Source organism: Hyla sarda, chromosome 5 (genome assembly GCF_029499605.1).
Source record: "Hyla sarda isolate aHylSar1 chromosome 5, aHylSar1.hap1, whole genome shotgun sequence".
NCBI lineage: Eukaryota > Metazoa > Chordata > Amphibia > Anura > Hylidae > Hyla > Hyla sarda.
In genome coordinates, this window is record NC_079193.1 from 136,713,161 (window position 1) to 136,726,170 (window position 13,010).

Sequence of the window (13,010 nt, forward strand, 5' to 3'; positions counted from 1 at the left end):
GGGATCACTCCTCCTCCCAGCATCCCCCGCTTTGCCGTCACCCCTGACTCCTGTGACTCTCCGGACTTCACCCCTTTCCCGGGCTGTGCCCCCCTTACCCTTCCCGCTACCACCATCTTCTCCAGGACACCGGGCGTGTAACATCTGTATACAGAAGAGCTTCATGTGACAGGTGTCGGCTGCACTGTAATAGCCGTATAATATCCAGCAGCGCTGTCACCTGTCATACAGATGTCATCCCAGTCAGGTGAGTGAATGTTACTCCCACTCCTACACGGGCCCAGCCTTCTGTTGTGCCCGCCGGACGGCCCTGGCTATCCAGCAGCTGCTGAAGCAGTCAGCACTGCTGGATAGCCGTTTTTGCGATGGAACTGACACAAAGAAGCAATGTATGTTGATGCTGCCTTCAATATACGATGGGCTCTGAGAGGCCATTGTATGTTGAAAGGATCATATGTGGGGGCCATCGTATGTCGGGGGACCAATGTCATTTTTATTATGAAACAATCCTAAAATCTTGCAGTTTTCATTCCGACCACTAGGCTTAATGATAAGCTGACATTCCATTTCTGTACAGATCATTTTCCAGCAGTTTCCTTCTTATCACAGACTAGATTACAGTGAAAGGTAACAGCAGAGTACAGGTAACAGATTATTCCCAATAGCTAATGTTCAGAGCTCAGACACACACACACACACCATGGAAATACCTCTGCACAGAACACAAATGCATACGGTCAGCTCTACACTATGGTTGTCTACATCGTTAGGGACTACTGTAAATTTCTAAATTCTGTTAAAAACAGGTTAGGAAAGATGGCTGCCCAATATTAAAGGAGAAGTCTCATGTACAACAATTTAACCTCTATCCAAAGGATAGGAATATTGATGAGGTAGGCGGTGCTGCAGCCGGCAGCATTGATGTCCGAGTGCCAGTTACACCGCCTGTGCCAGTTAGCACTTCATAAGCATATAGGGAAAAACAAAGATATCGGCAGAACGGATCCAGGCACAGTAAGCATCAGCCAGTACCGCTGGTTAGTGTGGGGGAGCAAGCTCACAATTTTTCTTTAAAGAACATGTTTTAGTATCTGCACTAATCAGTAAAAAAAAAAAAAAAACCTGCAGGTGATACGTTCCCTTCAAAGGCCATACCCCAAGATTACCACTTATTACCTATCCACAAGTATCTGATTGGCAAGATTCCCACCAATCTCAAGAACTGGTGCCCTTTCTCACCCAGTGTAAATAGAGCAGCAATAGGGAATATAAATAGCTGCTCTATTCAGTCTTTATAGGACCGATGGCTGAATACAGCACTTGGCTATCTTTACCAGTTCCATAACACCTGAATTAAGTGGCCAAGTGCCCGCTTGACTGCTACTTCATTCACATGGAAGCACCTGGAACCCAAGTTCTCGTCATTGGTGGGGGAGACAATGGTTAGACTCCCACTGATCAGATAAGTATCACCTGGCCTTTGGATAGATAATACATTATAATTTCAGGATAACCCTTTAGTGCCATAAATATGGAGGGGGAGGGGAGCAATTTCCATACACTGTGCTCTTTAAATTTATAGGAAACAAAGTTCTGTACATACAAAATGTTACGCCGAGCGCTCCGGGTCCCCGCTCCTCCCCGGAGCGCTCGCTACACTCTCGCTACTGCAGCGCTCCGGTCAGATCCACTGACCCGGTGCGCTGCGATACCGCCTCCAGCCGGGATGCGATTCGCGATGCGGGTGGCGCCCGCTCGCGATGCGCACCCCGGCTCCCGTACCTGACTCGCTCTCCGTCGGTCCTGTCCCGGCGCGCGCGGCCCCGCTCCCTAGGGCGCGCGCGCGCCGGGTCTCTGCGATTTAAAGGGCCACTGCGCCGCTGATTGGCGCAAGTGGTTCTAATTAGTGTGTTCACCTGTGCACTCCCTATGTATACCTCACTTCCCCTGCACTCCCTCGCCGGATCTTGTTGCCATTGTGCCAGTGAAAGCGTTTCCTTGTGTGTCCCTAGCCTGTGTTCCAGACCTCCTGCCGTTGCCCCTGACTACGATCCTTGCTGCCTGCTCCGACCTTCTGCTACGTCCGACCTTGCTTCTGTCTACTCCCTTGTACCGCGCCTATCTTCAGCAGTCAGAGAGGTTGAGCCGTTGCTAGTGGATACGACCTGGTCACTACCGCCGCAGCAAGACCATCCCGCTTTGCGGCGGGCTCTGGTGAACACCAGTAGTGACTTAGAACCGGTCCACTAGCACGGTCCACGCCAATCCCTCTCTGGCACAGAGGATCCACCTCCTGCCAGCCGGCATCGTGACAGTAGATCCGGCCATGGATCCCGCTGAAGTTCCTCTGCCAGTTGTCGCCGACCTCACCACGGTGGTCGCCCAGCAGTCACAACAGATAGCACAACAAGGCCACCAGCTGTCTCAACTGACCGTGATGCTACAGCAGCTACTACCACAGCTTCAGCAATCATCTCCTCCGCCAGCTCCTGCACCTCCTCCGCAGCGAGTGGCCGCTTCAGGCCTACGACTATCCTTGCCGGATAAATTTGATGGGGACTCTAAATTTTGCCGTGGCTTTCTTTCTCAATGTTCCCTGCACTTGGAGATGATGTCGGACCAGTTTCCTACTGAAAGGTCTAAGGTGGCTTTCGTAGTCAGCCTTCTGTCTGGAAAAGCTCTGTCATGGGCCACACCGCTCTGGGACCGCAATGACCCCGTCACTGCCTCTGTACACTCCTTCTTCTCGGAAATTCGAAGTGTCTTTGAGGAACCTGCCCGAGCCTCTTCTGCTGAGACTGCCCTGTTGAACCTGGTCCAGGGTAATTCTTCCGTTGGCGAGTACGCCGTACAATTCCGTACTCTTGCTTCAGAACTATCCTGGAATAATGAGGCCCTCTGCGCGACCTTTAAAAAAGGCCTATCCAGCAACATTAAAGATGTTCTGGCCGCACGAGAAATCCCTGCTAACCTACATGAACTCATTCATCTAGCCACTCGCATTGACATGCGTTTTTCCGAAAGGCGTCAGGAGCTCTGCCAGGATATGGACTTTGTTCGCACGAGGCGTTTTTTCTCCCCGGCTCCTCTCTCCTCTGGTCCCCTGCAATCCGTTCCTGTGCCTCCCGCCGTGGAGGCTATGCAGGTCGACCGGTCTCGCCTGACACCTCAAGAGAGGACACGACGCCGCATGGAGAATCTCTGCCTGTACTGTGCCGGTACCGAACACTTCCTGAAGGATTGTCCTATCCGTCCTCCCCGCCTGGAAAGACGTACGCTGACTCCGCACAAAGGTGAGACAGTCCTTGATGTCAACTCTGCTTCTCCACGTCTTACTGTGCCTGTGCGGATATCTGCCTCTACCTTCTCCTTCTCTACTATGGCCTTCTTGGATTCCGGATCTGCAGGAAATTTTATTTTGGCCTCTCTCATCAACAGGTTCAACATCCCGGTGACCAGTCTCGCCAGACCCCTCTACATCAATTGTGTTAACAATGAAAGATTGGACTGTACCATACGTTTCCGCACGGAGCCCCTCCTAATGTGCATCGGACCTCATCACGAAAAAATTGAGTTTTTGGTCCTCCCCAATTGCACTTCCGAAATTCTCCTTGGACTACCCTGGCTTCAACACCATTCCCCAACCCTGGATTGGTCCACTGGGGAGATCAAGAGTTGGGGTACCTCTTGTTTCAAGGACTGCCTTAAACCGGTTCCCAGTACTCCTTGCCGTGACCCTGTGGTTCCCCCTGTAACCGGTCTCCCTAAGGCCTATATGGACTTTGCGGATGTATTTTGCAAAAAACAAGCTGAGACTCTACCTCCTCACAGGCCTTATGACTGTCCTATTGACCTCCTCCCGGGCACTACTCCACCCCGGGGCAGAATTTATCCTCTCTCCGCCCCAGAGACTCTTGCTATGTCTGAGTACATCCAGGAAAATTTAAAAAAGGGCTTTATCCGCAAATCCTCCTCTCCTGCCGGAGCCGGATTTTTCTTTGTGTCCAAAAAAGATGGCTCCCTACGTCCTTGCATTGACTACCGCGGTCTTAATAAAATCACGGTAAAGAACCGCTACCATCTACCTCTCATCTCTGAACTCTTTGATCGCCTCCAAGGTGCCCACATCTTTACCAAACTGGACTTAAGAGGTGCTTATAATCTCATCCGCATCAGAGAGGGGGATGAATGGAAAACGGCATTTAACACTAGAGATGGACACTTTGAGTATCTGGTCATGCCCTTTGGCCTGTGCAACGCCCCTGCCGTCTTCCAAGACTTTGTTAATGAAATTTTTCGTGATCTCTTATATTCCTGTGTTGTTGTGTATCTGGACGATATCCTGATTTTTTCTGCCAACCTAGAAGAACACCGCCAGCATGTCCGCATGGTTCTTCAGAGACTTCGTGACAATCAACTTTATGCCAAAATGGAGAAATGTCTGTTTGAATGTCAATCTCTTCCTTTCCTAGGATACTTGGTCTCTGACCAGGGACTACAAATGGATCCAGACAAACTCTCTGCCGTCTTAGATTGGCCACGCCCCTCCGGACTCCGTGCTATCCAACGTTTTTTGGGGTTCGCCAATTATTACAGACAATTTATTCCACATTTTTCCACCATTGTGGCTCCTATCGTGGCTTTAACCAAAAAGAATGCCAATCCTAAGTCATGGCCTCCTCAAGCGGAAGACGCCTTTAAACAGCTCAAGTCTGCCTTTTCTTCGGCTCCCGTGCTCTCCAGACCTGACCCATCTAAACCCTTCCTATTGGAGGTTGATGCCTCCTCAGTAGGAGCTGGAGTGGTCCTTCTACAAAAAAATTCTTCCGGGCATGCTGTTACTTGTGGTTTTTTTTCTAGGACCTTCTCTCCGGCGGAGAGGAACTACTCCATCGGGGATCGAGAGCTACTAGCCATTAAATTAGCACTTGAGGAATGGAGGCATCTGCTGGGGGGATCAAGATTTCCAGTTATTATTTACACCGATCACAAGAACCTCTCCTATCTCCAGTCTGCCCAACGGCTGAATCCTCGCCAGGCCAGGTGGTCTCTGTTCTTTGCCCGATTTAATTTTGAAATTCACTTTCGGCCTGCCGATAAGAACATTAGGGCCGATGCTCTCTCTCGTTCCTCGGATGCCTCGGAAGTAGAGCTCTCTCCGCAACACATCATTCCTCCTGACTGCCTGATCTCCACTTCTCCAGCCTCCATCAGGCAAACTCCTCCAGGGAAGACCTTCGTCTCTCCACGCCAACGCCTCGGAATCCTCAAATGGGGTCACTCCTCCCATCTCGCAGGTCATGCGGGCATCAAGAAATCCGTGCAACTCATCTCTCGTTTCTATTGGTGGCCGACTCTGGAGACGGATGTTGTTGATTTTGTGCGGGCCTGCACTGTCTGTGCCCGGGATAAGACTCCTCGCCAGAAGCCCGCTGGTCTTCTTCATCCTCTGCCTGTCCCCGAACAGCCTTGGTCTCTGATTGGTATGGACTTTATTACAGACTTACCCCCATCCCGTGGCAACACTGTTGTTTGGGTGGTCGTTGATCGATTCTCCAAGATGGCACATTTCATCCCTCTTCCTGGTCTTCCTTCAGCGCCTCAGTTGGCAAAACAATTTTTTGTACACATTTTTCGTCTTCACGGGTTGCCCACGCAGATCGTCTCGGATAGAGGCGTCCAATTCGTGTCAAAATTCTGGAGGGCTCTCTGTAAACAACTCAAGATTAAATTAAACTTTTCTTCTGCCTATCATCCTCAATCCAATGGGCAAGTAGAAAGAATTAACCAGGTCCTGGGTGATTATTTACGGCATTTTGTTTCCTCCCGCCAGGATGACTGGGCAGATCTTCTACCATGGGCCGAATTCTCGTATAACTTCAGAGTCTCTGAATCTTCTTCCAAATCCCCATTTTTCGTGGTGTACGGCCGTCACCCTCTTCCCCCCCCCCCCCTCCCTACTCCCTTGCCCTCTGGTTTGCCCGCTGTGGATGAAATATCTCGTGATCTTTCCACCATATGGAAAGAGACCCAAAATTCTCTCTTACAGGCTTCATCACGCATGAAGAAGTTTGCTGATAAGAAAAGAAGAGCTCCCCCCATTTTTTCTCCAGGAGACAAGGTATGGCTCTCCGCTAAATATGTCCGCTTCCGTGTTCCTAGCTACAAATTGGGACCACGCTATCTTGGTCCTTTCAAAATTTTGTGCCAGATTAATCCTGTCTCTTACAAACTTCTTCTTCCTCCTTCTCTTCGTATTCCTAATGCCTTTCACGTTTCTCTTCTTAAACCACTCATCATCAACCGTTTCTCTCCCAAACTTGTTTCTCCCACTCCTGTTTCCGGCTCCTCGGACATCTTCTCCGTAAAGGAGATACTGGCCTCCAAGAAGGTCAGAGGGAAAACCTTTTTTTTGGTCGATTGGGAGGGTTGTGGTCCTGAAGAGAGATCCTGGGAACCTGAGGACAATATCCTAGACAAAAGTCTGCTCCTCAGGTTCTCAGGCTCTAAGAAGAGGGGGAGACCCAAGGGGGGGGGGTACTGTTACGCCGAGCGCTCCGGGTCCCCGCTCCTCCCCGGAGCGCTCGCTACACTCTCGCTACTGCAGCGCTCCGGTCAGATCCACTGACCCGGTGCGCTGCGATACCGCCTCCAGCCGGGATGCGATTCGCGATGCGGGTGGCGCCCGCTCGCGATGCGCACCCCGGCTCCCGTACCTGACTCGCTCTCCGTCGGTCCTGTCCCGGCGCGCGCGGCCCCGCTCCCTAGGGCGCGCGCGCGCCGGGTCTCTGCGATTTAAAGGGCCACTGCGCCGCTGATTGGCGCAAGTGGTTCTAATTAGTGTGTTCACCTGTGCACTCCCTATGTATACCTCACTTCCCCTGCACTCCCTCGCCGGATCTTGTTGCCATTGTGCCAGTGAAAGCGTTTCCTTGTGTGTCCCTAGCCTGTGTTCCAGACCTCCTGCCGTTGCACCTGACTACGATCCTTGCTGCCTGCCCCGACCTTCTGCTACGTCCGACCTTGCTTCTGTCTACTCCCTTGTACCGCGCCTATCTTCAGCAGTCAGAGAGGTTGAGCCGTTGCTAGTGGATACGACCTGGTCACTACCGCCGCAGCAAGACCATCCCGCTTTGCGGCGGGCTCTGGTGAACACCAGTAGTGACTTAGAACTGGTCCACTAGCACGGTCCACGCCAATCCCTCTCTGGCACAGAGGATCCACCTCCTGCCAGCCGGCATCGTGACACAAAATACAACAAATCTCATCTTTCCCCTTGAAGAAAGAAGTTATGAGACTTTCTGTAGGCCCCCTGCACAGTATATAGAAACTCAATACAAGAGCAATGTGTAGGATCTCATGTATACAGCCAACACAAAGAATAGTTAGAATGCTCATAGTATATCACGAAGTATGTAAACCATGTTTTATCTGACCGCAAACCACCACATTTTTCTATGTTATCTGAGGCAGAACAATACAACATTTTAAGCCTTACACAGAGTAAAATGAAAACAATATAAATTAGGCATAATATCAAAATGTTATAGTACAGTTTTGAGGTAAAAAAATAACTTGGAGGTAACACACATATAAATAAGTATGAACAAAGGAACAAATTAATTCTACTTACGGTTGCATCCTGCGAGTTCCCATGTGGTACTTCTACCGCCCGTAATTTTAGATCTACTGATAAATGAGCCAGGGTCACAAACTGAATTACTGAAGAACTGTCCTGTGGAGCATAACATATTATAATGAAAGAATCATATTAGTCTACATAATGTTACACAGGAAACATGAGAACATCATGAGATATATAGCCTTCTATGGAGATTTACCAGATTAGTCTACATAATGTTACACAGGCAACATGAGAACGTCATGAGATATATAGCCTTCTATGGAGATTTACCAGATTAGTCTACATAATGTTACACAGGAAACATGAGAACATCATGAGATATATAGCCTTCTATGGAGATTTACCAGATTAGTCTACATAATGTTACAGGCAACATGAGAACATCATGAGATATATAGCCTTCTATGGAGATTTACCAGATTAGTCTACATAATGTTACACAGGAAACATGAGAACATCATGAGATATATAGCCTTCTATGGAGATTTACCAGATTAGTCTACATAATGTTACACAGGAAACATGAGAACATCATGAGATATATAGCCTATGGAGATTTACCATATTAGTCTACATAATGTTACACAGGCCACATGAGAACATCATGAGATATATAGCCTTCTATGGAGACTTACCATATTAGTCTACATAATGTTACACAGGAAACATGAGAACGTAATGAGATATATAGCCTTCTATGGAGATTTACCATATTAGTCTACATAATGTTACACAGGCAACATGAGAACATCATGAGATATATAGCCTTCTATGGAGATTTACCATATTAGTCTACATAATGTTACACAGGCAACATGAGAACATCATGAGATATATAGCCTTCTATGGAGATTTACCATATTAGTCTACATAATGTTACACAGGCAACATGAGAACATCATGAGATATATAGCCTTCTATGGAGATTTACCATTAGTCTACATAATGTTACACAGGCAACATGAGAACATCATGAGATATATATAGCCTTCTATGGAGATTTACCATATTAATCTACATAATGTTACACAGGCCACATGAGAACATCATGAGATATATAGCCTTCTATGGAGATTTACCAGATTAGTCTACATAATGTTACACAGGAAACATGAGAACATCATGAGATATATAGCCTTCTATGGAGATTTACCAGATTAGTCTACATAATGTTACACAGGAAACATGAGAACATCATGAGATATATAGCCTTCTATGGATATTTACCATATTAGTCTACATAATGTTACACAGGAAACATGAGAACATCATGAGATATATAGCCTTCTATGGGGATTTACCATATTAGTCTACATAATGTTACACAGGAAACATGAGAACATCATGAGATATATAGCCTTCTATGGAGATATACCATATTAGTCTACATAATGTTACACAGGCCACATGAGAACATCATGAGATATATAGCCTTCTATGGAGATATACCATATTAGTCTACATAATGTTACACAGGCAACATGAGAACATCTTGAGATATATAGCCTTCTATGGAGATTTACCAGATTAGTCTACATAATGTTACACAGGCAACATGAGAACATCATGAGATATATAGCCTTCTATGGAGATATACCATATTAGTCTACATAATGTTACACAGGCAACATGAGAACATCATGAGATATATAGCCTTCTATGGAGATTTACCATATTAGTCTACATAATGTTACACAGGCAACATGAGAACATCATGAGATATATAGCCTTCTATGGAGATTTACCATATTAGTCTACATAATGTTACACAGGCAACATGAGAACATCATGAGATATATAGCCTTCTATGGAGATATACCATATTAGTCTACATAATGTTACACAGGCAACATGAGAACATCATGAGATATATAGCCTTCTATGGAGATTTACCATATTAGTCTACATAATGTTACACAGGCAACATGAGAACATCATGAGATATATAGCCTTCTATGGAGATTTACCATATTAGTCTACATAATGTTACACAGGCAACATGAGAACATCATGAGATATATAGCCTTCTATGGGGATTTATGCTATAAACATTGGAGATATCTCAACTGCATGTTTGTTAAAGGGGTACTCCGGTGGAAAACTAACTTTCTGAAGCCAGGTGATATGAAGAAAACAAACAGATTTGTAAATTACTTCTATAAAAAAATGCTACAGAGGAAGTTGAGTTGTTCTTTTTTGTCTGACCACAGTGCTCTCTGCTGATACCTCTGTCAGGATCGCACAGCCACTGCGGGCGCGCACATGGTGAAACAGATAGCACATCGATCACGAACCATCGAATGTTCTTTCCTTTTTTTCACAGGATAACCAAGTTTACCTATATTACATTAGGTTACCTCTATCCTTTGATTGCTGTGCATAGGTGTACTTAGCCCCTGAGGAGGCCACCGCTATAGGTGGGCCGAAACGCGTTGGGTGTTGTACAGTAATTTACGTCTGAATCCACTCTGTTTATTGTATTTGGTCAGTTGGACCGCTATATTTAGGCGTAACTAAGACAGTTATACTCTATACCTTTTAACTGTGAGTTATTTCTGTGTGCTAATTGTTCACGGAGCACAATCAGTCTCCTTACTCGATATACTATATCTTGCACTATATATGTGTTTCTTAACAGCATATTCATTAAAAGTTAAATTTTAGTTTACTCCCCCTCAACATTCTTATTGACACCTCTGTCCGTGTCAGGAACTGTCCAGAGTAGGAGAGTTTTGCTATGGGGATTTGCTTCTACTCTGGACAGTTCCTGACATGGACAGAGGTGTCAGCAGAGAGCACTGTGGTCAGACAGAAAAGAACAACTCAACTTTCTCTGTAGTATACTGCAGCTGATAAGTACTGGGAGGATTAAGATTTTTTTAATGGAAGTAATTTACAAATATGTTTAACTTTATAAAGCCAGTTTATTTGAAAAATAAATAAATACATTTGTTTTTCACCAGAGTAACCCTTTAATATCTGCTCATATGGCATGAGGAGTGTATTTTTAGTTATGGAATGCATCAACTGTTAACACAACTATGCACAGTGTATTATGAAAATATTGTATACTTATATAGAGAATGGATACTTAAACATAAGGACTGACTAGCTAGTAAGAAACCAGGGTTGCATCAGCTAATGTAGCCTATTAGTTTGTTACCACATCTCAGAAATATATTCTTTCCATACATACAATATTTTGTTCAAAGTGACATTTTACAGGCAAAAAGTGCATATTTAAGTAACTATGTCAAAGAAAGTGAGAGAGAGAGAATTTTGGCAAACTGTTTATGTTTATGAAGTAAGAAAGAAATTTGTATTATTCTGCAAGGTACAGTGATCCCTCAACTTACAATGGCCTCAACATACAATAGTTTCAACATACAATGGTCTTTTCTGGACCATTGTAACTTGAAACCAGACTCAACATACAATGCTATGGAATCTGCGAAACGTGTCAATGGCTGGAAGAACCGACCAATCAGAACGGACATTTCACTGGTAAAACCCCTGTAGTTCTAAAGTGCATGCACTGACTGGTGTCTGGTAGCGCCCCCTACAGTATAGGGAGGTATTACAAGTTCTGTACTCTTTACCTGTACCAGGATTAGCTACTCCTTTGGACACCAGGTGAGGGCGGCTCCATTTTCCTTTATTTATAGGACATTGCATGTTCTGCACAGGACCCTGAAGAAGCTTCTGCCCCTTATATAGACCAGTGTTTCCCAAAGAGGATGCCTCCAGCTGTTGCAAAACTACAACTCCCAGCATGCCCGGACAGCCGAAGGCTGTCCGGGCATGCTGGGAGTTGTAGTTTTGCAACAGCTGGAGGCACCCTGGTTGGAAAACACTGACATAGACAGTGATTTACAGCTCCCAGCAGATCTTTCTTACTTTTATATGTAAGTACTTGCTTTATCTATATTAGTTATCTTCTTCTTTTTCTTTAATCCTGACTTTTTCCTATTTTTGGATGACCTTTTGGGGCATCAGAACCAATTACCAGGTTTCCATAGAGTTCTGGTCTCAACATATGATGGTTTCAACATACAATGGCCGTCCTGGAACCAATTAATATTGTAACTTGAGGGACCACTGTATATCTGTTCCAAACAGGATCTCACCTAGACTGTCTACCAACCTTTACTGTTCATATATTTTCCAAGACAACAGGGTAGAAATATATACACTGCTGCTGTAATAGTGGCATACAGCTGTTTACAAATATAAACAACATGTAGATCTAGTTTCTTTTTTATTTTTTATTTTTACAAATAAGCCAGTTTATGAACCAATAAGTCAAAGATGTTTTTTCAAGAAAATATGATTGTATATGACAGTTTATGCTTAATACATCTATTGTGTCAAGTAGCTGCATAGTGTTAAAGAGATATTCCAATAAAAACCAACTGGTGTCAGAAAGTAATACCGATTTGTAAATTACTTCTAGTTAAAATTTTTAATCCTTCCAGTACTTATCAGCTGCTGTATACTTCAGAGGAAGTTGCATAGTCTTTAGGTCAGACACTATGTTCTCTGCAGCCAGAGCAGGAGAGATTTGCTATGGAGATTTGCCCCTGCTATGGACAGCTCCTGATCATGACAGAGATAGTAGCAGAGAGCATCGTGTCTGACTGGAAAGACTACATGACTTCCTCCAGAACATATTTATATATATATTCATAATTACTGGAAGGCTTTAGATTTTTAACCAAATATGTATAACTCGCACTCAGACCCCCGCGATCTACCATTTAGCCCATATCCTTCGGATACATTTTTTTTCAAGATACTTGTCCTTTAAGCCCGGCTCTCACCCTTGCCGATACCCGAATGTGGGGTCATGGGCAGCTGTCTTCAACATCATTTCCTATCCTGCAAGACTTTGCTACTTATAGGTACAATATTATATAAAGTAATTGTTTTTCTTTGCAATTACTGTTTATTTCTGAAGATATAATATATAATGAATTGCATTACTGCTATATCAACTATGAATGTAAATTGGGGGTCCTTAGAACACTTTTTGATCAAAACTTGTCCCCATTCCACCACGTGGAGTTGGCTTATTTTAGATGGGACATACATTTTAACATGTGCCATAGCAGCATGCACATCTATCTTCATCTTATTAATAGAGGTGCTGCAGTCATTATATTAATAGAGGTGCTACAGTCATTACCGTATTTTTCACGGTATAAGACGCACTTTTTCTTCCCCAAAATGGGGGGGGGGGGGGAAGTTGGTGCGTCTTATAGGGCGAATACACACCTGTCAGGTCGGTCCCGGTGGCCATCAACGGCCGGGACCCGCGGCTAATACAGGACATCACCGATCGCGGTGATGCCCTGTATTAACCCTT

General features: G+C 45.1%; 1 protein-coding gene across 2 annotated transcripts in view; it reads right to left on the reverse strand.

Annotated features, from left to right (window-relative positions):
• Nucleotides 1-13,010, reverse strand: part of ITGA9 (integrin subunit alpha 9) — a 519,026-nt gene that overhangs the window by 48,069 nt on the left and 457,947 nt on the right. For both annotated transcript variants that reach the window (XM_056520347.1, XM_056520346.1), the window contains one exon: nt 7,634-7,735. In XM_056520347.1, the coding sequence (XP_056376322.1) occupies nt 7,634-7,735 (102 nt within the window). The remainder of the gene's footprint in view (nt 1-7,633; nt 7,736-13,010) is intronic.